The 25,031-nt window shown below is 58.4% G+C and overlaps 2 protein-coding genes across 24 annotated transcripts in view; both read left to right on the plus strand.

Moving 5' to 3' along the window:
- EIF4G3 (eukaryotic translation initiation factor 4 gamma 3) overlaps nt 1–14,563 on the plus strand; it is a 52,153-nt gene extending 37,590 nt beyond the window's left edge. For 12 of the 18 annotated variants that reach the window (XM_088136919.1, XM_088136921.1, XM_088136925.1 and 9 more), the window contains 24 exons: nt 18–106; nt 516–741; nt 1,561–1,694; nt 2,050–2,169; nt 2,679–2,789; nt 5,750–5,920; nt 6,335–6,532; nt 7,030–7,176; nt 7,366–7,602; nt 7,718–7,822; nt 8,088–8,220; nt 8,431–8,525; nt 8,979–9,072; nt 9,250–9,361; nt 9,580–9,806; nt 10,129–10,244; nt 10,624–10,796; nt 10,883–11,008; nt 11,306–11,387; nt 11,790–11,888; nt 12,097–12,243; nt 12,635–12,716; nt 13,310–13,456; nt 13,915–14,563. In XM_088136919.1, the coding sequence (XP_087993045.1) occupies nt 18–106; nt 516–741; nt 1,561–1,694; nt 2,050–2,169; nt 2,679–2,789; nt 5,750–5,920; nt 6,335–6,532; nt 7,030–7,176; nt 7,366–7,602; nt 7,718–7,822; nt 8,088–8,220; nt 8,431–8,525; nt 8,979–9,072; nt 9,250–9,361; nt 9,580–9,806; nt 10,129–10,244; nt 10,624–10,796; nt 10,883–11,008; nt 11,306–11,387; nt 11,790–11,888; nt 12,097–12,243; nt 12,635–12,716; nt 13,310–13,456; nt 13,915–14,096 (3,353 nt within the window). In that variant the 3' untranslated portion in view covers nt 14,097–14,563. Of the gene's footprint in view, nt 1–17; nt 107–515; nt 742–1,560; nt 1,695–2,049; nt 2,170–2,678; nt 2,790–5,749; nt 5,921–6,334; nt 6,533–7,029; nt 7,177–7,365; nt 7,603–7,717; nt 7,823–8,087; nt 8,221–8,430; nt 8,526–8,978; nt 9,073–9,249; nt 9,362–9,579; nt 9,807–10,128; nt 10,245–10,623; nt 10,797–10,882; nt 11,009–11,305; nt 11,388–11,789; nt 11,889–12,096; nt 12,244–12,634; nt 12,717–12,785; nt 12,877–13,309; nt 13,457–13,914 lie in introns of those variants that run through there. The other 6 variants (XM_088136923.1, XM_088136934.1, XM_088136935.1 and 3 more) reach the window with 2 other exon arrangements.
- A 653-nt stretch (nt 14,564–15,216) lies between these two features.
- Nucleotides 15,217–24,993, plus strand: HP1BP3 (heterochromatin protein 1 binding protein 3). Of its 6 annotated transcripts, XM_088136941.1 has the most exons (14): nt 15,282–15,371; nt 16,242–16,302; nt 18,454–18,615; nt 18,987–19,089; nt 19,774–19,924; nt 20,615–20,774; nt 20,945–21,088; nt 21,386–21,466; nt 21,779–21,933; nt 22,107–22,197; nt 22,355–22,514; nt 23,357–23,468; nt 23,654–23,776; nt 23,957–24,993. In XM_088136941.1, exons 3-14 carry the CDS (start codon nt 18,529–18,531, stop codon nt 24,261–24,263), a joined length of 1,674 nt encoding a protein of 557 aa, XP_087993067.1. In that variant the 5' UTR covers nt 15,282–15,371; nt 16,242–16,302; nt 18,454–18,528; the 3' UTR covers nt 24,264–24,993. The 6 variants fall into 6 exon arrangements, with proteins under 6 accessions (XP_087993063.1, XP_087993065.1, XP_087993066.1 ...); XM_088136940.1 differs by lacking the exon at nt 16,242–16,302 and having other exon boundaries at nt 15,247–15,371; XM_088136937.1 differs by lacking the exons at nt 16,242–16,302; nt 18,454–18,615 and having other exon boundaries at nt 15,217–15,371.
- The last annotated feature ends 38 nt before the right edge of the window (nt 24,994–25,031 follow it).

The following is a 25,031-nucleotide window of genomic DNA, read 5'->3' on the forward strand; positions in this document are numbered from 1 at the left end:
CTCGATCTGCTTTGTAGCCCCAACAGCTGTAACTGCACCAAAGATGTGGAAGAAACCAAAAGAACGGAGCCAGGCGGCCGAGGAGGGGCTGGAGGCGGAGCCTGAGGTAAAGGCAGCAGGGGGCCACTGTTGGCGCTGTGGGGCAGGATTTCTAAGGGGGCGCTCACCTTTCAAGGAAATGTGCTTGGACGGGCCTCCCTGGTGTAAATCTGCTCAACTTGAGCGGCTTCCTCTCACCAAGGGATTGATCGGGTGGGGGGAGGCGAGGAAGTGCTCAAATCAGCGTGGATGAGGGGTTGGACGGGATGGGTCTGGCCCCCTCCCTCCCCCCCCCCGAATCTTGGGAATCGAGGGCTTCCAGAGGCTTCAGGGCTGTTCTGAGATGCCAGAAGCCTTCCCAGCTGTCTGCGATCTGGGGGGAACCTTACTGTGGCCTTTGTGGAGAGGGGCTGCTGTGCCTCTTACCTGCACCCCTGGCAGAGGAGTGGATAATTCTGGCCTTGCTTCTGCTTCAGCCTAAGGTGGAAGAGGACCTTGGAGGGGACCGAATACTTGAACCCGAGCAAGAGGCCATGAGCCTTGGGAGGGCCTCTCCTTCCAGCCTGAAAATAGCAAAAGTGACGGAAGAAAACGGCGAGCAGGAGGGAGACTCTCTCCGTAACGGTGCTGAGGGTGTTTCCGAGAAGGAAGAAGGTTGCACGGAGAGTGCCAGCGAAGCCCCAGCCCTCCCGTATAAACCAGGTATCCCCCACCCCTGGTCTGGTTTCTGAGCTCAGAGGGTGGAACTCCCCAGGCAGCCCCTCTTCTCCCCCCGCACCTCATGGCAACAAAGAGACCAGCATATTCCCGCGCCTTAACTTTTGAGGGCCAGGCCTGTACTTTCAGAGAGTCTCGCGGACTTGTGAAGGGAATGGCTGTTTTCCTCTTTATGGCCCCCTGGCCACCGTGTCCTGCTGCTGCTCCTCCACCCACCTCCATTCCAGCTCCTCTGAACAGATTTAGACTTTTGGGGGTTGGTGGGGGTTCTCCATTTCAGATAAACCCAGTTGGGCCCTTCTCTTCAGCAGCATCTCCGATCTTTTCCTAATTATAAAACAATAACAGTTGTCGGCATTTGCCAACAGCTGGCAATAAGAGTGAAGTGGTTTCATTACCCCTCTGCTGCTCTTCTATCCACCTGAATGGTCTTGTCCCCCGCTTTTGCCCAGAGCTTTCAGCCCCCCTCACCCCATTCCAGAGAGGCAGGCTTGGCTGTAGGTGATGGAAGGCCTGAGCAGGGAGGATTCTGGAAGGGAGCTTCAAGGTTACAGGGAGGGGGAGTGACCTTCCAAGCATCTCCTCAGCCCCCAGCCGGGCTGTGTGAAAGTGAGGAGGAAGAGACCGGCCCCTCCCTGAGGGGTTCAGGGTTATAGTTGCTCTCGCTGGGGAATTAGAGTTAGTCTGGCGAGATTCTGTCTATTAGGTGCAAGCTAATAAAGAAGCTGAGCTGATTTCTGGACTCTCTCGTGTGATTCTTGGGCTGAACCTGACACTGTGAGAGCAATATGTCTGTCGCTACAGACCAGTGGAAGCCTACGGACACCGAAGGGAAGAAGCAGTACGACCGAGATTTCCTGCTGGACTTCCAGTTCATGCCTGCCTGCATCCAGAAGCCAGAAGGGCTGCCGCCAATCAGCGATGTCGTCCTCGACAAGGTGAGGAGCCTTTGAGTCACCCGGGCACCAGATGAGTGAAGCAAGTGTGGGGAAGGTGGTGGAAGTGCTTTGCTTTGCCTTGACGGCAAAGAAGGCTGCAGAGGGAAGGAAAAAGGAGATGGGACTGCTGCCGCCTTTGTCTCATCCAGTTCCTCGGTCAGTGTCCCTGGAAAGCCCCGTTTTGTTTCCTTTGGGCCACCTGGACAGACACGCAGGAGGGCTGGGCTAGAGTTCCAGGAGCTTCTGAGCAGCCAAGAAGGGGCAGACAGGAGTCCCGCCAGCCCTCCTCCCCGCTCGCTAATCGTGAGACCCGCTGCGTGGACCTCTGCAGCTCTGCCTCTTTCTGCCCATACAGATCAATCAGCCCAAATTGCCTCTTCGAACTTTGGACTCTCGGATATTGGCCCGGGGTCCAGACTTCACACCAGCGTTTGCTGATTTTGGAAGACAGGTCCCTGGCGGGCGGGGTGCAACTGTAAGTGAGAATCGCCTGTTGTGTTCTTTGCGAGTAAGTTTTTGCTCTCCTGCTCTGTGCACAATCAGCTGCGCCCCGGCAGATGCGCGGGAGGCTGTTTTGATCTGCAGTTCCTCTTTCCCTTCCCTCCTCTCCCCTCCTCTTTCCTTTCTTTTGGCTGTGTGGCTCCCTCGTGCTCTGCTCTGCTCTGCTCTGCTCTGCTCCTCCCTTCCTCCGAAGCTCAGGCCTCCCTGGACACTTCCCAAGCGGCAGCGGCCCCTTCTGCCTGAAGGGCAGGGCTCTGCAGAGCATCTGCTCTGGGGGTCTTCCGGTTGGGGGCTGGGGGCAGCCTGGGAAAGGTGGGGGGGCAAGCAGGGATCCACTGGCTGGCCAGCGGGGTGGTGGTCCCAGGGGCCACAGAATCCCTACCGAGGCTCTTCCCTGGTCAGGCCGGCCGGCCTCAGTCTGCAGGTGACGCTCCCTCCTTCCTTCCTTCCTTCCTTCCTTCCTTCCTTCCTTCATTCCTTCAGGCCTGCAAAGTGCAGCCCCCACCTGGACTCCCCCCTGGCGCTCGATGTGGCACCCCAGCATGCCCTTTGTTGGTCTCGTCTCACCCCCAGCTGAGGAGCCTGCAGATAGGGGTAAGCCTTCCCGCTGCCCCCTTACCCAGCCCCATTCCCACCCCCACTGTGAGCATCCATTTGCCAAGGCCCCTCTCCTTCCTCCTTACCCCGGAAGGGGAGGGGCCCCATGCAGACTGTGACTGAAATGGCAGCAGCCTTGCGCTGCATCGGGGCAGGGGGACGTCCCCTGCAGAGGGCATGCTGGACCTTGGGCCTCAGCTGGATCCACCTGAGGCTGTGTTTTGCAGTCCTGTGGAGGGGGGAAGCCAGGTGAGTCCTCTTGGGCCCGCTGGCTTCTCCTGCATCCGGTCTGCAGCACCAAGTGCCATGCCGGGGAACGGTTCCTGCCTGCAGCTCTCGCCCCTTGCATTCACTGCCTCGGCTGCCTGATCATCCAGGGCGTGTGCCAATGAGCTTCCGCCTAGGAGCTACCTGCTGTTTCCCGAGGCAGCCCCGGATGTTGTCGCCTGCCTGAGAACAGTAGCTCTGCGGTTGAGGCTGAAGCCGAGGGAGGCTGCGGGCAGGCCTGGGGCCTGATTTGACTCTTGGCCACCTCAGTTGTCAGCGGGAGGGGAAACCGTCTGTTTCTACCATTTGCTGCGTTTTTGCTGACTGAGGGAGCCATGGTTCAGATTCCAGAGAAAGAATGAACAGCAGAAACCAGAATAAATATAATTAACAAAGCTTTATTGATGAATTCAGTACGCTTACATAGGAGAGACCCTTTCCCAGTCAGCCATGGTGAGTGCAAATGTGGGAGGGGTGGACCGTGGTGAACCACACCCCGGTGTTGTGCTGCCTGTATTGGGCCAATTCTACAGGCTTTTCTCCTCTCCCCCCTCCCCCTCCCCCCAGTTGTTTCCACAGAAATTGCTGCATAGTTTAGGGATCAGCAAGGGAAGGTTAGGTGTTAGCGAGGAATAGTGAAGCGTTCAGCCAGGAGCAGATGCTTAGTTAAGGCAAAAGTGGGGAATAATGGTCTAATTGAGGTCCATGGCTTTGTGGATGAGACCAGCTTCACTAAGCAAGGTTTGGTGTGCTGGTCAACCGGGCAGTTCATTCAGAACTCCTGGGTCCAGGTGAGAGAGCTTGGAAAAGAAATGGCCTTGGATGCCCTCGCTAGACTGGTGTCCCAGGTGTCTTTCCAAGCTCCGGCAGGGTTGGGGGCAGGGGGGTCACCGTGGCCCTTCAGAGCCCCCCAGATCCTCCTCTTTTCGTCCACGCAGCTGGGGATTGAACCCCATTGCGGGGTCTGCGAGGGAGGTTGGGCTGCAGAAGGTGCTGGGAGAAGACTGACCAGCGTCTGGAAATGAGTGCCTGCCCTGGAGCCTTTCTGGCCGGTGGGCTTTGAGGCCTGACTGCCCACAATTGGAAAGGCTGCCAGCAGTTCAGCATCAGGCCAGCGAGAGAGCCAAAGGGAGGGACGCCCTGGTGCCGGCGCTTCTCGGGTCTTGCCCGCGAGGCTTTCTCAGACCCCCCTCGGAGAAGGGAGCCCTGCCAACCTGCTGTTCTGCCTGAGATTTGGAGAGGGTTCTGCGAAGAGCAGGGTGGGACAGCGGCTGAAGCCGCTGAGGGCCAAGAGGGGCCTGGTCGGTGTCCAGGAAGGGTTCCAGGTGCTGAGCTCCCGATGCGGCAGAGAGCGCACCACCCTTGCGCCACTGGTGAATGGGACAAGTCCTGGTCAGTTGCTTGGCCCCCCAAGTCTTGCCAGCACGACCTGACGAGTCTCCTCAGCAGTGTGCTGGGGAAACGCCTTGTGGTCCTTCTGGATCGATCCTGTTAACTTGGAGGCGTTTGCATTGGTGCACCGTCAGGTCATGTTGTGCTGCTGCACTGCTGGTCACGTGCTTCTTGGAAAGCGCTGGGCTAGCTAACACACCTTAGCAAGCAGAAAGAGAAGGCAGAGGAGGTTTGGTTCCTGCTTCCCCAGACCGGAGTTTTCTGCTCGCTTGGTTTTGTGGCTGGGCTTGAAATGCGCATTGCTCTTTTTCCACTGGCTGCATGGTCTGTGATAGTGATTCTTGAGTTTTAGCTGTGATGTATTTAAAATGCAAATAGCCCATCTGCAAGCGTACAACTTAATAAAGAGAAAGGTGAACTGATTTTCCAGAGCAAGGGTAGAATTTCCAGGGGACTCTCTCGATCCTCAGAAGGCTTTGGGGCTCTTTGGAAAGAAACGGTGTCCTTCAAACAGCAAATGCAGTCCAGGGACAACGTGGTCAAGAGGAGTCAGACGTGGATTGCAGAGATTCCGCCTTGGATCCCACAGTTGGGTTCCTGTGCCAGGCACTAGTCTTTGGCTAATGGTCCCCAACAGACCTGGATGCTGGTTTGATCAGGATGCTGCTGGTGATGTGATTTCATCTTCATTTAGATATTCTCCTACTGTCTTTCAGGGCCAAAATCCTTTTAGAGACAGTTCACAAAGCAAGTTAACATATAAAAAGAGCAGCGTAAAATATTAGCCACTTGAATGCAACTCTAGTGGTGAAGAAAGCTGCCTATAAAATGACAGGCTTACCAGTTAAGAATCACCTGGAGTCCTCAAGTGTTTGAGTCTGTTGGGTTCCTCTCTCCCCCTTGCTCTGAGTCAGAGCGTCTGGCCTGCGCTGTTCAGCCGCAGCTTCCCAAGGACCAGATTTGGAGAAGCCTGGAAGTCCTGGCCAGCAAAGCCTCTGTTCTGCCATTGAGCTGGGTCTGTAGGCAAACTGTTGCGTGCTTTAAAGGTAATGCCTGGCTCGGTGCACCTCCAGTTGGCCCTGGAATTGCACAGGTAGCCAGGGTCCCCTGTCCTGAACGCTAAAATGGCTCTGCTGCATTCTCTGCCCTCTTCAAAGGCAGCTCCTCGCGGCGCTAGCTCCAGCAGGCTAATGCAGAGGGCACGAGGTCTGCGTGTTTGTTCGTGGCTGGAGCGCAGGTTGATTACTAGCTTCATGTAAAGCCAGGTGTAGTATCTGGATGGTTCATTTTTGCCTTAGCTGTTGAATGTTGGACCCCGGAGATCTCAGCCAGGCCAGAGGAGGGAGCCCAGGAAGATCATCACGGTTTGCGTCAAAGAGGATGTCCATTTGAAGAAAGCCGAGAACGCCTGGAAGCCAAGCCTGAAGCGGGAGACGCAAGCGGAGGACCCCGAGAGCATCAAAACCCAGGTGAGGAGTGGAGAGAAGTGCTGACTGGCTCCTCGTCTCTGCCGTTTGGCTGGTGTGGCATCGAGAGAATAGGTAACCGATGCCAGACAGCCTGCTACCTCTTTCGACAAGCACTTTTTCTCTCTCTGAATGTGCCTCCTTGTGTCCTTCTGCGTTACCCCAGTGCAGGTAAGGGGCTGCTAGAGCAGAGGTGCTCCTGGACAGGCGTGCAGGGCTGCGTCCCTGGCTGTCCCTGAACCCATCCCTCTTTTCCTTTCCCTGCCAGTCCAGCCATCAGTGGGGCAGAAGCGTTGGCTTAAACCGGGCTCCCTGGGAGGTCGGTCGACGGCCGCCTGCGTCTTTTTTGGCTGGTCTTCTGGGGGCCAGAAAGGCCACAGGAACTGTTTGCATTCCTCTTTCTCTCCTTCCTTTTAGGAGCTGTTCCGCAAGGTCCGAAGCATCTTGAACAAGTTGACTCCCCAGATGTTCAATCAGCTCATGAAGCAAGTGACCGACCTGACAGTGGACACGGAAGAGAGGCTGAAAGGGGTCATCGATCTGGTGTTTGAGAAAGCCATTGACGAGCCCAGCTTCTCCGTGGCTTACGCAAACATGTGCAGGGGCCTTGTCATGGTGAGGCTCGGAACCAGGAAGGCCAGAGGGGGCTCCTCAGAGAGTGCGGGGGATATCTGGGTTCCAATCTAGTCTGGCCATGGGAGCTCTTCTCTTTCCCAGCCCAGCCTCCCTCACGTGGTGGCTGTTCTGAGGCCAGACCAAGGGGGAGCAGCTCGGGAGACCCGCCGTGGATCCCAGAGACCACTGGTGCAAAGGATGTGGCAGAGGGTCAAGGCGGTTATCGAACAGCTGTACCTCCAGCCGTTGCTGTTGAGGTCTCCAGCCTCCCTGCCAGTGCAGTAGTTAAGTGGGCAATAGGGTGATAGAGGAAAGGAGGCCTCGCTGGAGCGTCTTTTCTGCCCTTTGCCCAGAACCCTCGATGGTTGCCCGTTGCTTGTGTTAGCAGATTTGGATACCTGAAGGCAATTCAGAAGCGGGAGCTGATTGCAGCTGCAAAGGGGCATCCTGCTTGTTAATGTCTGCTTGCTGTTTACCTTCTGCTTTTGGACCTGCAGCTGAAAGTGCCCATGGCTGACAAACCCGGGAGCACAGTCAACTTCCGCAAGTTGTTGCTGAACCGTTGCCAGAAAGAATTTGAAAAGGACAAAGCCGACGATGACGTCTTTGAGAAGAAACAGAAGGAGCTGGAGGCTGCCATCATGGTGAGTTTTGTGATGGCCTCCCATCTGCAGAGGGTAGCTGTGGTTTCGGTGGCCCTGGAGCAGCGGAAGTAGCCTACGTTCCTGGCAGCCGGCCTCGGAAAGAGTGGAGGGGAGAACGCGCGCTCTGCCGCTGCTCTGCGCTTGCCCGGCTGGTGACTCATCTCCTCAGGCCTCTTTCTTTCCCCACAGCCAGAGGAGAGGACTCGGCTTCACGACGAACTGGAAGAGGCCAAGGACAAGGCCCGAAGGCGGTCCATTGGCAACATCAAGTTCATCGGGGAACTTTTCAAGCTGAAGATGTTGACAGAAGCCATCATGCATGACTGCGTGGTAAAGCTGCTGAAGAACCATGACGAGGAATCCCTGGAATGCCTCTGCCGCTTGCTGACCACCATCGGCAAAGACCTGGACTTCGAGAAAGCCAAGGTGAGGAGCCTGGGAGCCGTGGTCTTTGGAGGCCAGACCTCTTCTCCCCCGCATCCCCTCTGAAGGTGGGGGAAGGAGGCTGAGCGTCAGGTGTGATTCAGTCCCTTCTCTCCAGCCTCGAATGGACCAGTATTTCAATCAAATGGAGAAAATTGTGAAAGAGAGAAAAACTTCCTCAAGAATTCGGTTCATGCTGCAGGATGTCATTGACCTTCGGCAGGTATGTGTCTGCTGAGGTAAGAGGTCACAGGACGACTCCAGATCCTTTCCCTGGGCCCTTCCTCCTCCTTTAGCTGGGTAGGGCAGCTCCAAGCCGGTGGTCGAGGCGTTAGTATCCAGGGGCGCTCTGGCTCTCCTTGGCCTGCGCTGTTCGCAGGGGTGAGGTTTACAGGGAGTGCTCCCCTCCTTCTCAGGGCCCCTTCCTGTGCCGGGGGCTGGAAAGAGAAGAGCTGCCTCTTCCTTCTTCCCTTCCTTCTCTTCCTCAGTGTAACTGGGTTTCACGGAGGGCAGATCAAGGCCCAAAGACAATAGAGCAGATCCACAAAGAAGCTAAAATTGAGGAGCAGGAAGAGCAGCGGAAAGTCCAGCAGCTGATGACCAAAGAGAAAAGGCGGCCGGGTAAGGGGCCTTGGTGTGGGCCGCAGAGCCCAGTTCCCCGCAGGGTTGAAGCCTCCCGAGGGCAAGCAACTGCTGGGTGTTCTGCAGAGCTCCGAGAACCCTCCAGGTTATGGGTTTTCCCAGGCAAGGGTGGACTTGTGGAGTATCGCACCTTGGGAGCAGCGTTAATGCCGCAGGAATACCAAACAGACGTTCCTTCGGCTCTTGCAGGTGTCCAGAGGGTGGAAGAAGGAGGATGGAACACCGTGCAGGGGGCAAAAAATAGTCGTGTGCTGGACCCCACCAAGTTCCTTAAAATCACCAAGGTATGCATGGAGGCAGAGATCCTTTCTGGGACTCGCAGCAGAATCTGCTGATTTTCAGAAAATTAAGCCCAGTCGGGTTAGTATCTGAATAGAAGAGTGTGAGAAAGTCCAGGCTGCTGCTGGGCGGGTCACGGGTCAAGCATTCCGCATGGTCGGCAAGGACGCCTTTGGGAACGCGGTGAAGAGCTGAGCTTGAACTCGATGGAGCCCTCCTTAAACCGCCCTTGTGGTCCAAGGAAGGCTTGCCAAGCTGTGTGAGAGCAGGGCCCCGCTGCTCTTCTCTCTTGGCCCTACTTCTGAGATGATAATGTATGGAAGGGCAAGCCTCGGTTGGCACTGCAGGGCTGGCCTGGCCTGGCCTGGCCTGGCCTGGCCTGGCCTGGCGTGGCATGGGGGGCGAGGCACTGCCCCAGCCTCTGGGCACTCGCTAATCAGTGGCTCTGCCCCTTGCAGCCCTCGATAGACGAGAAGATCCAGCTTGTGCCTAAAGCCCAGTTGGGCAGCTGGGGAAAGGGCAGCAGCGGTGGAGCCAAGGCCAGCGAGATTGGTAAGGGCACAGCAGCTGGGCCTGGGAGAACCTGGTGCGGGCCACAGCTGGCTGAATCCAGTGGGCAGCGGGGGGGCGCTACTAAGCTGGCGCTTGCTGGAAAACCTGCCGGGCTGGGTGAGGGGTGGGGGGGTCTGTGTTCTGAGGGCAGGGTCTCTTCTCTCAACGTCTCTGCAGATTGCTTGCGACCAAGTGCCACGAGCCTGAACCGCTTCTCTGCGCTGCAAGCGCCTGTGTCATCTGTCTCTGGCGCTGCCCTGGAGTTGGATCCTCGCAGGGCCTTGACTAGGTAGAGCCCCTGGCAGCCCCCAGTTGATTTGGCGAGATTGCCCCGGGCTGGAAAGCAGGGTGGTGGAGCTAAGCAGCTGCCCGCTCTCCTGGCACTGCCTGACTCTCGCGTGGCGCCAAAGCTGGGTGCTAATCGTCGGAATGACACCCCTGCCTTTGCCTCTTGGCTGCCCTGGTGGGCCAGCTCATGTCCGTGTCTCCGCCTTGCCTTTCCTCCAGTCGGGGGAGCACCGGCAGGGAGAAGAACGACAAGCTGCCCCCCTCTGCTATTCCCCGCCCCGGCGCCTTTTTGCGGCTCAGCAGCAGCAGCAAGGAGCAGCTCTTGGACAACCAAGCACAAGAGGAGCAGCGGAGGGAGATGCTGGAGACCGTGAAGCAGTTGACAGGCGGCCTGGAGAGTGACCGGAATAGCCCCGAGGTGGACAAGAGCAAAGCCAGGGAGGCGGGTGAGCGCTCCTCTCCCGTCCCCTTCCCGGGGAGGGGAAGGACGGCGGCTGGGGCCGTGCGGGCCCTCGCCGCTGGGGCTCCCACAGGGGCAGGGGTGAAAGCTGCTTGACCAAGCACCTGATGTTTGCTGGGATTCTTTGGAAGTAAGGCGAGCTTCAGTTTATCGGGAAAAGCAAGCAACCAATTTGAAGAGAACCGTTGCTTTTCATCAAATGGGCTTTTGCACGTGGGCTAGGCTGAGATACTTGCATGCTCATCAATACAGAAAGCTTCTTCACTCCTGGGTCTGCTCTCTCCCCCCCCCCCCCCCAAAATCTTCAGTCAAATCTGAAGTCTCCATTCCTCACCCTCAAGAAAAGCCTGCCTTGTCCGAAGAGGAAATCGAAAGGAAGTGCAAATCAATCATTGATGAATTCTTGCATATTAACGATTACAAGGTAAGCGAAGTAGTGGGGGGGGTGGCATTTTGCTTTTCTTTAACTGACGCGTATGGCCATCCAACTCGCAGTTGGGTCTCTGGGTGGTTAAATCCCATCCAAGAAACAAGAAATAAAAAGCAGGCCTGCCCTGAGTGAGGCCAGCTCACAACCGTCCGGTGTCCAACCCTTGCGGACAGGCGCATCCGCCCCGTGCCTGGGAAAGGCCAGGTCCTCACGGCCTCACATAGGCCAGCAGGGATGTTGGGCCGCGGGCACCTGGACTCTGCCCGTGAAGGTATGCCACCCCTCTTCCGTGCTGCTCTCTGGAGGGGCCTGGCGCCTAGCAGGAGGGAAAGGCCACCCTCCTCAACCCGCTCCCTCCCCGGTGTCTCCACAGGAAGCGGTGCAGTGTGTGGAAGAGCTGAATGTGCCTGGCATTCTGCCAGTGTTTGTGCAAGTTGGTGTGGAATCCACCCTGGAGAGGAGCCAGATCACCAGAGACCACATGGGTCAGCTGCTGTATCAGCTGGTGCAGTCCGAGAAGCTCAGCAAGCAGGACTTCTTCAAGGGGTGGGTGACACGCCTGAGTGCTTGGGCCGGGGCAGAAGCCGCCCCCCGCCCAGCAGGCACTTGAAGGGCTTGCCTTTCTGGCTCAGATTTGCAGACACTTTGGAGACCGCGGACGACATGGCTATCGATATCCCGCACATCTGGTTGTACCTGGCTGAATTGGTGACTCCAATGTTGAAAGAAGGAGGCATCTCTATGAGAGAGCTTGTGATGTAAGTAGGACCGCCCCTCCCTCTGCGATCCCCGTAGCTGGACCTGGGCAGGCTGGGCGGGAGAGCCGTGGCCCGTGGGGTCTCCGCCAGGCCTGAGGTGGGTTGCCGCTGGCTCTTCCTGCCGAGAGGCAATGCAGGGCCGTGGCTGCGGCTGAGGCAGCTCCAGGAGTGACCTGTACACCAAGCCTGCTGAAGGGAAGAGTCCCGTCAGAAGAAGAGTTCGGTGGCGTGGGCCCTCAGCTGCGGGGCAGCTGCTCCGAGAGGATAAAGCTGACGCTTGCTTCTTCTCTGTTTCAGAGAATTTAGTAAACCCTTACTTCCTGTGAGAAGAGCTGGTGTTCTGCTTTCCAAAATATTGCACCTTCTATGCAAACAAATGGTAAATGTGCTGGGTCGCTTGTGGATCTGTGCAAATCCCCAAAAGACCCGCGGGCTAACGGGCAAGGCGGTGAGCTTCAGGCCAGGAGTTGCCCAAACCATGTTGCCAGGAGCACGTGTTTCAAAGTTTCTTTGGCTAATGGAGAGTAGGAATCAAAGGGCAGTTGGTTCCGAAAGGAATGGAAATAATTCCCGCTCGGACTTCTGAATACTTCCAAACTGCGCCTCCGTGGCCCAGGGCAGGACGGGGTTTCTGCTCCTCCTCGTTAGCGTTCCACGATGAGCGAGGCTCGAGGGGCTCTGCGGGGCTCCCTCCTCGTCTTGGGAGACGCGGTGCAGGATGGGGAGACGGGGTGGCTGTTGCCTCGGCACTCCCAGCCAGACCCACTGCTTTGTGTTGCAGAGCCATAAGAAAGTGGCAGCCTTATGGAGGGAGGCTGGCCTCAGTTGGAAAGACTTCTTACCCGAAGAGGACGACGTCCATGCCTTTCTCCTGGAGCAGGTGAGGAGGGCCTGCTGCGTCTTCTGTCGAGGTGAAAGAAGAAAATGGGGGCAGGGATGGCGCTTGGAGCATGGCCCTGGGTGGGGAAGCGGGGCATTGCTAAGGGCAAAGTTTGGGAGGGCCCCTTGTCATGCTCTGCCTGCAGGACGGGGCGACCGCATTTCGGTCTGGGCTTGAATTTCTCGCTGTCGTTTTTGTAATGTTACAGAAGTTGGACTTCACAGAAACTGACAGTTCCAGTTCCTCAGAAGCACTTTCAAAGAAAGAACTCTCTGCTGAAGAGCTGAACAGGCAGCTGGAGAAACTCATTGTTGAGGAGGAAGCCGGCGATGAGCAGATCTTTGACTGGGTCGAGGTACAAGACTTGTTGCAAGCTGCCCTGCACCCAAATTCTTTGCACCCTGCGCCTGACGGGACCTGGCCGGGTGCCCCTTAAGAAAGGGCCCCTGTGTTCTGCCTCAGCTAGTCGGACCGTGTGGGTGGCTCAGCGAACTGAGCTGCATGGCTAGAGATTCAGACAGCTGTCGAGCACGCATGGATTCAACTGTCTGAAGTGTGCCGCCAGAGAAAAGCCCTTTAGATGCTTTGCAGAGCAGGCTTAATTCCAGCTGAATAAAGACACTGAAAGGCAGAGGGGAGTGTCAGTTCCCCTGTTGCTGCAGCCAGTTTGGTGGAAACCAGTGGGTCTTTCAGAGACCGTGCCGCCCGGCGTGCTCCTGAACTCTGGTAAATGCTCTCGATTTCAGGCTAATCTCGACGAAAGCCAGATGAGTTCACCTACATTCCTTAGAGCTTTAATGACGGCAGTTTGTAAAGCAGCTCTTATAGGTGAGTAATGGCCACAACAGAATTCGAAGGTATACAGTGTTTGGGCACTCACATGCCTGTTTTTTTAAGGGATTCGAATCGTTGGCGCCTGTTCCTTATTAAGCACAAATGTGTTTCCTGGGTATGAATTGCTCCCACAAAAGACAGTATTGTGGCCCAGGTAAGACTGGCTGCGATTCTCAGTGTCATTAGTTTATTTTATTTATTTCTTAACGTTAGAACTGTTCTCTTGTTCCATAAAATAGCGAAGGAAGTCTTTCTGTATGTTAACTTTGGATCTGATCCACAGATGATTTGGAACTAGATGTGGTTAGTGAAAGAGAAGGCGCAGCCAGGGGTTCTGTCTTGCGGCTGCTTCCATTAGGGGAAAAAAAAAGAGCAGTGATCTTCCGTTTGACCAGGGCTCGTTGGGTCCCAGGACAGTTTGGATTCCCAGCCAGCTTTTGTGCAGGGGAGTTGGGGGAGAGGGGCACTGGGCAGGGTTCTGCGGCCATCCACCTAGCTCCCCTGATCCTTGATGAGCATCTTAATCAAAAGCTTAATCAAACGTTGTGAGGAGAGGGGAACGTGACTTCTCTTTTCCTTCCATCCAGTGGATAGCTCTAGCTTGCGAGTGGATACTGCCGTTATCAAGCGGAGAGTGCCGATCTTACTCAAGTACCTAGACTCGGACACAGAGAAGGAACTACAAGCACTTTATGCACTACAGGCATCAATAGTAAAACTTGACCAACCTCCTAGTAAGTGTCCTGGGATTTAAATTAGGTTACCATAATGGTTCGACTGGGATTTATGTAAAGTGCTGCGTGAGATACCCTTGTGCTCTGCAGATGGCTCGGCCCTAGACGTGGGCAGGCCCAGAGTCGTCTTAGCCGATGTAGCGCCGCCTTCGTCTGTAGGCAGAGGTGGCGGGAGACGCCGTGGGTTTCTACCAGACGTGTTGCTTCCCTCTTCCGTTCAGATAGGGGGGCCTTGGGGCCTCCGTAACCGCTTCTTTGGCCTCCCGTTTGAGGCCTTCTACCTGCTCTTGCTGGAAGGCTTCTCCCTTGCCGGAGGGTCTGCTGGCCTGCCGCTGCCCTGCCGCTCGGCCTCCCCCCGCAGCGGCCCCACTGCGACTGGGGAGCTTCGCGATCCCTGGGTGAACTACGCTCTACGGCTCCGCCCTTCCCCAAATGCTTTTCTCTCCCACTCCTTGCAGATTTGTTACGGATGTTTTTTGACTGCCTGTACGATGAGGAGGTGATATCAGAGGATGCCTTCTACAAATGGGAAAGCAGCAAAGACCCGGCGGAACAGAACGGGAAGGGCGTAGCGCTGAAATCCGTCACCGCGTTCTTCACGTGGCTACGAGAAGCTGAAGAGGAGTCTGAGGATAATTAAAACTGAATACAAAAAAAAAAAGGAAGAAAAAAAAAGAAAAGAAAAACAAACAAAAAACAATTTAAGTATTTTTTTAAAAAAAGTTTCATGTCTTCGCCAATCACAGTGCAGCAAGGCCAATTCTCGCGCAGAACCCCCTTTCCCCACGTGTGCACGAGTGGGGAGAGGGACAAAATAGTCACACACGCAAAGGCGATCATGGAGGACAGAAAGTACTTGAAAATTCAAGTCCACGCAACCCTGAGGGCAGGAGCACTAAACCAAAATACATCTATTATTTATAGAAACTATTTTCTGTTTTAATCTTTTTCATTTTTAAACAAGGACTCATACTTTAAGAAGAAACAAATCTGTTTAGACAAAAAAAATGAGAACTATAATTTATTATTTTAAGAACTGCAAATGCCAGTGTAATTTTTAAATTTGCAGTTTCTGTAACAAATTGTATAATAGACAAAAAAAGCAGAGAAATAAATTTCCCTCCCTTTCAGCTCCACCTCGGTTTTGTTTGAAAGCCCGGCAGCTCCGTCCCGGCTTCTGCGCCCCGGAGAACGGCCGGGGATCGGAGCCCCCGGAGCAGCCGCACGGCCTGTAAATACGGAGAGCGAAACTGGCTCCGGGCGGGTCTTTCCGCGCTCGGACGCTCGGAACGACGTAAAGGCGACCCTCGCACGTTTGAACGCGCAGCCGGCGGCCCCTCTCGGGGCAGAGTCCGGCGGCCGGGCCGGAACGAGGAGGAGGAAGAGCGGGGGGAGGCGGTCCTGGTCGCCCACTCGCCGCCAGCCTCGCACCGGGCCGAGGGGGTGAAGGCGGCTCGGGGCCCTTCCGAGGGCAGCCGGCGCGGGAGCCGCTTCCGCCCGCGACGTCGCTCCGCCCCCGGGGGCCTGGGAGGGCGGGGCCCATTCCGCGGACCGCCTCCTTCCGCCTCCCGTCGAGTGACAGCCGCCCCGCCCCCGGAGGTGTTTTGTTCCTGTGAGAAGGCTCTCGAGGAGAGAGTGAGCCGTGCGCGTGCGCGTCAGCGCGCAGCCCGAGCGCCCAATCGGTGGGAAGGCTGGGCGCATGCGGGCGGGGGAGGCTGCTATTGGGCTCCCCCGCCGTGTGGTTGGGCGGGAGCGCGCTGCGGCGTCTCTCGCGGGCGGCCATTGGTCGCCCGCCTCGACGGCCCGCCCTTTCCTGCCTGTCGTTGCCGGGACTTCCGCCGTTCGGGTTGGGGGCCTTCGCTACCGCTGCCGCCGCTTTGTGCACCTCGGCTCGCGAGGGGTCCGTGAAGGCGCGGTGAGTGGGCGGCGGCGGCGGCGGGCTCGGCGGGCTCGGCCTCGGGGCGGCCGTAGGTCAGCGGAGGGCGGGGCTGCGGGCCGGGCGCTGCTGGCTTAGCGGCGCCGCCGTGGCCCGCGGGCCTCCCGTTTGCGCCGCGGAAAGGCCCTGCGGCGCCCCCGCGGGCTTCCTGCCGGCCGGGGCTGCGGCCGCGCGGCCTCCGTGGCGCGTCGCTCCGTGTCGGCGGGGCCCGGTCCCACCGGGCAGGGCAGGGCAGGGCAGGCCGCTGCCTCCCCCGCCTCGGGGCCGGCCCTCGCTTCCCCCGCAGCGCCCCGCGGCCAGCTCGTCGCGGTGGAGAGGCGGAGGGCGGCGGCGAGGCGGCCAGCGCGCGGGGCGTGCCGGGCCGGAGCGGACAGGCTGGCGGGGTGGGCGGGCGAGCGAGGCGCCCCTTGGCGCAGGCCCGTCGGGGCAGCCGAGGGCGGGGGATGCCGGGGCCCGCGACCCTTCCGGGGGCGTCGCCCTCGCCTCCTTCGGAGCAACGGCCCGCCGCCCAGGTCGGGCTGGGCCGGCTGTCAGCGTCGCGGGGAGGCGGGCGGCCGCAGAGGCCGGGAAGGCGGCTGTCCGTGGTAGCTGCGTGCCCCGGCCCGGGCGCCGGACGGCCCCGAAGCGGCCGGGACTCTGCTCGCAGGTGCCGCCTGGGAGAGGGGCGGGCCCTCGGCAGACGCTTGGCTCCCGGGCCGCAGCTTTTTTGCCCGAGCCAGGCGGCGAGCCGGACCCCGGCGCGGTCTCAGCCAAGGGGACCGTCTGCCAGCCCGGGAGGCTGCTCGGCCGAGGCCTGGGGTTCCCAGAAAGGAGGTAGTTTCTTACGTTTTTGTTTCCCCTTCCTTCCAGAAGCTCAAGGCCTCGCGTTTTATACGGGAGCTTAACAGGCTTTGTTAGGCCGATGCAGAGAGTAAGTAGCTCAGGGGTCTCCGGGAGGATTCAGACGTGCCTGTCTTCCGCTTAGGATCCCCGGGTGCTCTGTCACAGCCGGAAGCTCCACGGGTGTTGCGGCTTCAGCATCCTTCTCGGGAAGAATACGCTGCTTACGCTCAGCGTGGCTTGTTTTGCTAAGGAACACATAGGCGTGCGTAGAGATGCATTTGTTTACCTGGGGCAAAGTATGGGAACGGCTTCCGACTTTTTTTCCGGGCCCAAATATTCTGCCCGTGTTTTGCAGAAGGTGGTGGAGGTGTTTGGCTTCCGAGCCACGTTGTTGAAAAGTGACTCTTTGCAACTTGGCCTTGTGCAGTCCGGCTAAACAACATTGTTGAGTCGAGCTTGTTTTGGGCTGTTGCTTCGAAAGATTTTTGGAAGGACAGAAATGTTTTAGTTGGTGAAGCAGGAACACAGCCTTACTAGTTGCCTGACACCCGCAGAAATGCCAAGTGGTTGAGATACGTTCTGTGTTAGAAATGCAGAGCTGATGTAAATTTTAAAGTAATATGATTTTTTCCCTCAGGTTAAATGGGTTCCCTCCTTGGAAAGGAAGGAGAAACAGATTATTATGTTGATTTTTTTCTGGCTGTTTTTCCTCCCCTGTTTTTTAAGAAATCCAATCCTGGAAGCCTGGAGATTTCATTTTGTAGTGTCTATTATAGGTGGTTCAAAACTGGATGAAAGCATTACTTTGCTGCTATTATTAACATTCTCTGCTGTTCAAATGCTTGGGGATGGCTTACCAGTTAGTCTATTTTTTCGATGCTGGCTCTTGATGCTGATGGAGATTTGAAAACCTGCACTCTGTGCCAGCACAAACAGAGGAGGGGGAGACGCAGTTCTCCATGGCCTGCAAAACCACATTCTTGCTTCTCGCTGATACAAGCCCCTGCAAAGTTGGTGGGGCAAACCAGCAGTAGACTTCCCTGCGTGGAGCACCTGGCTGGAATTCTCCCCCAGAGAGTCTGTCTCAGGCCAGCTGAACCTGAGCCTCCAGGCTGCTTCCTTCAGAGGACAGTCTCTCCACACACTGAGCCATTACGGCCTGCTGAGACCAGAAGAATGGCACAAACATGGTCCTACCGTTTGCTTAGATCCACCGCTGCTGCTGCTGCCCTGCATTTTTTTGACCTGTGTGTGTGTGTGTGTGTGTTTTAATTATTAAAAAAAAGCCCAACCTCTTCAAGGCAAGGTGGTGGCAGGTCTGGCCTTTATCACACCCCCATTTCTTCCACATCTAAGAAGGTTTGGGGGACCTTGGTGGAAGAGGCCACCAGCAGCCTTGTTGGTGTACCCTGTTTCCCAAAATTGTAATCCTAAAAAATAGTTCCTGTATTCCTCTTTCAGCTCAGTTAGAAGGGGGAGAGGTCTGCCCTCCCAGTAGGCAAAAGCGGTAATCTCCTTGGACTTCTGAGTGTCATATTTCATCTACTTTTAGAAAGGAGGGGAAGGGAGCTGAAAGCCAAGAGAAGGTGTACCCATTTTACGCTGCCATCCTCGTCTCCCCTTGAAACAAAACTTGTGTATTACTGTGATCTGTTTATTAGTGGGCCTCTTTAGTACTCGTTTGGATTCTGGTCAGGGTGGCAGAGGAGATGCATGCCAGCTGGTGGAATACTTTGGGATTGTTCTTAAAAATTGCCAGGGCACCCATGTGCAGTTGGTGGGCAGCAAAGTCTGTTCTTTGGCTGCTTCTGCTTTGCTCCCCTTTGGAACTCAGCTTTGGCTGAGTGTTGACCCGCGTCCCTCCTGCCACGTGGGCGCTTCCTCAGTGGAACCGGATAAATACTTGCCTGTGCGTACCTGTCTTCCTGTGGAGCCCCCGCTGGTTCCCTCCGTAGGGAGGTGCGCCTGCTCTTGGTCCCCCTGGCTTGCTGCATTGCATACCGGAAGCTCCCCTGCACTGTTCCCCAGCTTGCTAGCCAAGCAGCCAGTTCTCGGAGGTGGTTTCAGCTTAGCTTAGCTGTCTTAGTTGAGCTAACAGCTGAGGGACCTGAGACCGGTTTGAGTTTTTATTTGGTTGTAAGTCTGTTGCGCGAAAGGGAGCTAGATGCGGTTTAAGATTTTTTTGTGTCCTTGTTCTTGTTAACTTTCTTCACCCAAATCTTTTTTGCACTTCTGTTAGGAAGTTCCTCCCCTTGAGGTTAAGCCCTGGGGCTCCAAAGTGTTACCCTCACGTTGAGGCTAGACATTAATTTAAATGGCGACTGATCTGTCTGAAGCTGATCCCGCACACCGTAAGGCACTTCCACTCTTAACAGGAGCTCCCCTGGACAAGTTGAGTGAGGTAGGGGCTGACCCCTCTCCACGCTCGCCCTTGGACGGGCCCTTGCGAGGGCCGTTGTGCTCTTTCTCCCCCTGCTTCTAGGAATCTCAGCTGGGCTCCATCCAACCTCCCTTCCTCTTCCTGCTTCCCCAGTGCTCCCTCCTCCCCACTCCCCCCTTGTCATTCTGAGCTGGAGCAAAACGCTTGCGACTCTTGTTAATATCAAGTGGAAGCAGGAAGCTGGACCTCCAGCCTGCTGATGATCCCGCACACGGTCGCCTCTCCTCGCAGATGGGCGGGTTGCTCACAGGAGAGATGGCCGTGGGGCTCCTCAGCCCACCAGGGGCCTCCCTCTCTGTGCCTCTCGTAATTTGGCTTTGCTCCCTCCCCAGACGGTCGAAGACGGCGCCATGCCAATCCGCCGGGCGGTGAATTCCTCTTCTCGGGAAACTCCTCCCAAAAGCAAGCCTGCTGAAGGTGAGGAGGCCAAGCCAGGTAAAGATGTTTTTTCTCATTCTCACGCTGGCCACTGCAGTTTGCGGGCGAGGGGCAGAGACCACGGATTGGTCAGCACCACGCTTTGCCCACTGAGTCGCTGCAGAATCACTGGCTCTTGCGGGAAGGGTCCAAGTGTCATTCAGGCTGTGGATAGAGATGTTGCACAAATTTTCCTTTGCGGAACGAGCCCTATCGGCCTGGCTCACGTTGAGCCACAAAGACGTTCGTTCCACTTAACTGCATCCATGCATCATGCTAAGCCCTCAGTGAGCTCTAAACCTCCTTTCTGCCTCCTCGTTTAACCTGAGAGTCAGATTGTTGCCCTGCCAGCGCTGGGTGGCCTGGTGCCCTGTCCCAGGTCCTTTGGGCTAGAAGGCGGGCCCTCTGCTGGCAACACCCGGGCTGGGCTCTGAGGCATTTCAGCAGTGGGACAGAGCGGGGGAGCCAGGGGCTGGAGCTCGGAGGGTTTCTCAGCCCCTGCCCCAGCCTCGGTCACTGAAACAGGCCCGGCACAGTCCCTGCGGGATCGCCGCAGAGGAATGCGTGGCCCCTCCTCTCTTCCCAAGCAGCAGCGCCCCCCACCCCGCCTGGCCCTGGTAGAGAGACAGGAGGTCCAAGGGTGTGTTTTCGGCAGGGAGTGCCTGTTCCTTTGCCACCATCTGCCCTCTTCTTCCCCTTCAGAGCCGGATGTCAGTTCGGAAGAATCCGCCTCCACAGTGGAGGAGCAGGAGAATCCGACGCCCCTGGCTCCCCCCAGCGAGACAGAGCCACCAAAGGAGCCTCAGGAGGAGTCGAAGGCAGAGGTGAAGCCTGCTGAGGAAGCCAAGAAGGAGTAAGAATCGCGGGGGAAGCGGGAAGGCCTCGGAGGGAGGGGAGGGGAGGGGGAGGGAGGGGCAGCCGGGCAAAGAAGGCCAAAGGGACGAGGGCGGTGCCAGGGCATCCTCGTGTTCTGTGGGCTCCTGGTCCCTTGCTGTTCCCCCAATGCAACCCACCCCCCTTCAAAGCCCCCTTGCCCGCAGGCTTCTCCCTTGGTGCGCTGGGTGGCTCCTCCTTCCTTCCTGTCGGAGAGGAGACTGACGCACAAGTCAGTGCTGATGTGGGGCAGAGGCACAGATCCGTCTGCTCCCTGAGGAACAGCTGGGGCACCTGCTGGAATGGCTTTGCTGGCCTAGTTGCGCCCTTGGACAAGAGGGGGTGGGCTGTTGGAGGCAAGGAGAGACTGTGCTGGGTGAGGCTGCCGGGCCGGCAACGCTGGTGGGTGGGCTGGATTGGATCCACCTCCCGACCGACGACGACGCCTGGCTGTGAGTTTCCACATCCAGCGGGCGTCTGGTGGCAGGGCTGGGTGGTGTTTCCTCTCGCCCCAGCAGGCAGCGCAGACCAGTCTGGCCGGGACGTCCCGCTTCATAGGCAGCCTGACAAGAAAGGCCCCTCCGGGCAGCGAGGAAGCTGGTCTTCCAAGCAGGCAGCTTTCAGCTCGTTTCTGCCTCCAGGGCGCTCACCGTTTTTCTCACTTGTGAAGGGAGAAGGATCCGGCAAAGGAGAAGGAGAAGAAAGTGAAGAAGACCATTCCCGCCTGGGCTACCCTCTCTGCCAGCCAGTTGGCCAGAGCGCAGAAGCAGACGCAGATGGCAGCTTCCTCTCGGCCCAAGATGGATGCCATTTTGATCGAAGCCATCAAGGTGAGGGAGGGAGGGAAGACAGGCGGGGAGAAAGACCTCTCTTCTGAAGTTGTGAGAGAAACATCCCGATAACCATTTGGCCCTCGAGACCGATGCCAGGAGGAGGCCGCCCTGCTGCCCTCGGGGCCCCTTCGGCCAGGAGAGCCTGCTGACCGACCCGTCTCTTGCAGGCGTGCTATCAGAAAGGCGGGGCGTCGGTGGTCGCCATCCGGAAGTACATCATCAGCAGGTACCCTTCACTGGAGCTGGAGCGGAGGGGGTACCTCCTGAAGCAGGCCCTGAAGCGGGAGCTAGAGCGGGGCGTCATACGACAGGTAAGCCCAGGGCAGCCCGCCAGGCACCGGGGCCCCCTTGGGGCCGCAGATTGGCCTGTTCTGGAAGGCTGCAGGCTGGAGTTTGGGGCAGGGCTGTGCCTTGCCTCCTGCAGCAGCTTCTGCCTCAGCGTGTCCTGGATCGAGAGACCACCAAGGCCGAACCCGAGTTGGATAAACGTCTGTGGAAGCCCCACGTCCCCCCCCTTCAGTCCACCGGCTTGAGAGAGGATCTCGGGCACTCTGTAGCCATGGGGGGTTTTGCCCCGGCCTGAAGCCGCCTCACTTCTTCCGTCACAGGTGAAAGGAAAAGGAGCTTCTGGAAGTTTTGTGGTGGCCCCAAACTCAGGGAAAGTGGCATCCAAGTCCAGGGACCGGAAGGTAAGTCCGGTGGAGTTCCCCGTGGCCCTGAGCCTCCCGTGGCCCTTCACGCGGAGACATTTTCTGAAGGAGCCAGCAGGAGAGTTCTGGTTCCCTCGGGGTGAGATTTTCTGCAAGGGCCCCGAGGAAGACAGGAGTTCCACAGGTGCAGCCCCCGCACCTGGGTGGTGGAGGAGGGGCGCGGCAGCCATGCCGTGCCTCCTTCCGCAGCCTCTGGCCCAATCTGGTGAAGGCGGAGGGAGCCTTGGACCCCACTCTGGGCTCTGAGCTGGTACCCTGAGGGGGAGCCTCAGCACACCTGGCCTGTTTCAGAGGAGCTCGTCAGCTGCTGGCCCAGAGCAGCACGTCAAGCTGGAGGATGTTCTCCCACTGGCCTTCACCCGCCTGTGCGAGCCAAAGGAGGCCTCCTACAGCCTGATCAAAAAATACGTGTCCCAGTACTATCCCAAGCTGAAGGTGGACGTCAGGTAAGGGGAGCCCAGAGGCAGGCATGCCGCATGCTTGGGCCCAGCCCCTTGGCGGCTGGGCGATGGCCGGGCAGGTGCTGCAGGGACCGCCTCGGGGCACGGGGCATTTGCCCCGCTCGCTTTGCAGCCCAGCCAGACGAGGTAGCCTTTCCCTTGTGGCTTCCCTCCCTTAGGCCCCAGCTGCTGAAGAACGCCCTGCAGAGGGCGGTGGAGAAGGGCCAGCTGGAGCAGATCACAGGCAAGGGGGCTTCCGGCACCTTCCAGGTGGGTGAGGGGGGCTTCTGCTTACGCGCCCCCTTCCTTGGGGAATTGCAGGGCCTAGGGCGGGGGGCCGCTGGGCCCTGCCTAGCATGGGCGGCCCCTCTCCCGCTGCCTTCTCTCTTCCAAGAGTCCCATCCCTTACTATTATACTGCGAACTAGCTGAAGAAGTCTGGAGAGAAGCCGCTGCTTGGTGGAAGCCTGATGGAGGACGCCATCCTGTCTGCCATCGCAGCCATGAACGAGCCCAAGACTTGCTCCACCACCGCTCTGAAGAAATATGTCCTGGAGAAGCACCCTGGGACAAACTCCAGCCTCCAGGGTAGGGCGGCTGCAGCGCCCGTGGGCACACCCCAGCTGGGCTGGTCCCCTGTGGCCCTGGGCAGGGTGGCACGGGCAGGAGGGGCACAGTCGGCAAGCGGGCTTGGCTCCTCGGGGGGGGGTGGAGAGCAGGCCGCGAGTCCCTCGTAATGAGGCTGTGGGGGAGGCCAGGCCCTTCCTGCAGCAGGTGGGGAGATGCAGGAGTGGCCACTCAGGGCAGAGTTGGGCCGACGCAGGGCATGGGCTCTTTGCGGCTTCCTCGGGCTCTGAGCAGAACTGCTCCCGAGGGCAGCTCTGCCAGTGTCTGGCTCCCAGAGCCAACGCAGGTGCCTGTCCAGGCAGAGGGAGGCTGCATGATCCTGCTGTGAGATGAGGCCTGCCCTTGGTCCCGTGCTGTGGGGTGTTCTGTGGGGAGGCAGGCAGGCAGGCAGGCAGTGGGGGCTGCTGGTGGTGGGCTTGACTGCCCCCAGGGAAGCGCCTGCTCGGCTTGCCAGCCTCCAGCTCAGAACACCAGCCAGCCCTCCAGCATTTTGAATCCTGCCGGATGGAGGCCGTGGGTATTTTCCCTTGGCCAGGGAATCCCAGGATGGCAGCGCCAAAGGCATGACTCCCGATGCCCTTGGGATCAGATGCTGCATTCTGGTGCCAGCTGACTTGCCCGGCTCTGGGTTGCATTTTGAGAAGGGGTCCTGGGCTGTGGCTCTCCTTGAACTTCCTTCTGAAAGACCCAGCGCAGGGCCCTCTGTCAGGAGCCCTCTGAGCCTTCCCCGGGAGGTCTGCCTCTCCAGCTGTTATGGGATGGTGGACCGAGCCCCCGATGTCGCTTTCCCTCCCACCCTGCAGTTCATCTCCTGAAGAGGACTCTGCAGAAGTGCGAGAAGTATGGCTGGATGGAGCAGATCTCCGGCAAGGGCTTCAGCGGCACCTTCCAGCTGTGTTTCCCCTACTATCCGAGGTGAGTCTCGGGCAGCCGGGGCCGGGGGAACTCAGGGGGCACCCTCATGGCTGGGTCCCTTGCCCCAGAGGCACCCGAACAAGCAGGAGGGGGTCTGCCGGCTGCCTCTGGCCGGTTGGTCTTTCCCTGCTGTGCTGCTAGCCAAGAGGGGCTCTTCCTCGGGGTTACATCTCTTCTCCCCCTAGCCCCGGCATTCTGTTCCCCGAGAAGCAGAAGCAGGAGGACGAGGAGGAGGAGGTGGAAGACGAGGAGGAGGATGAGGACGACGAGGACGAGGACGAGGAGGATGAGCCGCCTCCAAAGAAAAGGTACAGGGGGGGTTGTGTGCCGCCCCCACAGCTGCTGGGTCAGGGGGCCAGTGGGAGGGGGTGCCAGCGACTGGGAGCGCCCTGCTGTTTGGCGGGGCTCGGCTGCTGCTGCTGCTGCTGCTGCTGCTGCACTTCTGGATCTGTGCCAGGCCTGGCTGAGACCTTGTGCTCCCCGGGCAGGATGCCAAAGCGGCCCCCGCCAAAAGCCCGGAACAGGGCCCCTCCCCTGGTGAAACGACGGGAGGCCAAGCCCACGGCCCGGAAGGCCCCCTTGGCACACCGTGGGAAAGCCAAGCTGCTGCCGCCGCCGCCGCCCCCCAAGGTGAAGAAAGCCAAGCCGGCCCCCCCGCGGGTGGCCGTCAAGAGCCTCTCCGGTACCAGCCCGGCCCCCAAGAAGCCGGCTGCTGCGAGCGCCAAGAGGGACCGGAAGTCCCCCGGCAAGAGGAGCAAGACCACCATGCGGAAGTCGCTGAGAGCGAAAAAGTAGCCCCTCCCGGTCATCAGGCAGTGGCGCTGCTTAGGACCCCCCCCTTTTATAAGTACAGCCCCCGTTTGTAACTTAGTTCTGATGCTTGACCATCTGTCCCCCCCCCCCCCAGCAGTGGAGAAACGCAGCAGCCCCAGTGAGCCACACGGTCCAGCATTTCAGGTAGATCCAGACTGTTTCTGCTGTGCCTTCGCCCATCCCGCCCCCCCCCCAAGTCTGGCTTCCTCCCCCCTCAAATCCGTCACCAGTAATACAGGACTGTTCTTTTTCTAAACAAGAAAAATATATAATCTGTACAGGGTGCATCTTTGGATTTTGGGCTTTTGCAACCGGTTGGAAAGATTTTTATATTTTTAGAAGTGGAAACAGACCCCTGCTCTCCGCCAGGCCTTCCTTTTCGCAGCCCCCTTCCCTTCCCTTCCCCGAGTCCTCGCAGACCCCGTGCCCCCAAGCCGCGCTCCTCTCCCGCGGGCGCCAGAGCCGGGGCTCCGGAGGCCGCCCCCTTAGCCAGAGTGTTCTGTTGTTCGAGCTTAGTCGCCCCCCGCCCGAGGCAGTCCCTCCCCGCCAGCCCCCCCAAGGGGCGCTGAACCTTTCCCTGGAGGGGGACGCTCGAGCGGCCGCCCCTCCTTCGCCGCCCTTTCGGGAACCGTCTCGGAGAACGACCCGATCGCTAATGTAGAGCCGCAGAGCGAAGGCCGCGCTGTTTGCCGAAATAAAGCTTAGACTCCGGTGCCTGCCTGGGCGTCGTTTTTTGGGGCCGGGGGCTCC

This window comes from Python bivittatus, unplaced genomic scaffold (assembly GCF_059951505.1).
Source record: "Python bivittatus isolate LINGU-HERP-01145 unplaced genomic scaffold, Pbiv_v1 ctg000090_np1212, whole genome shotgun sequence".
In the NCBI taxonomy this organism is placed as follows: Eukaryota; Metazoa; Chordata; class Lepidosauria; order Squamata; family Pythonidae; genus Python; species Python bivittatus.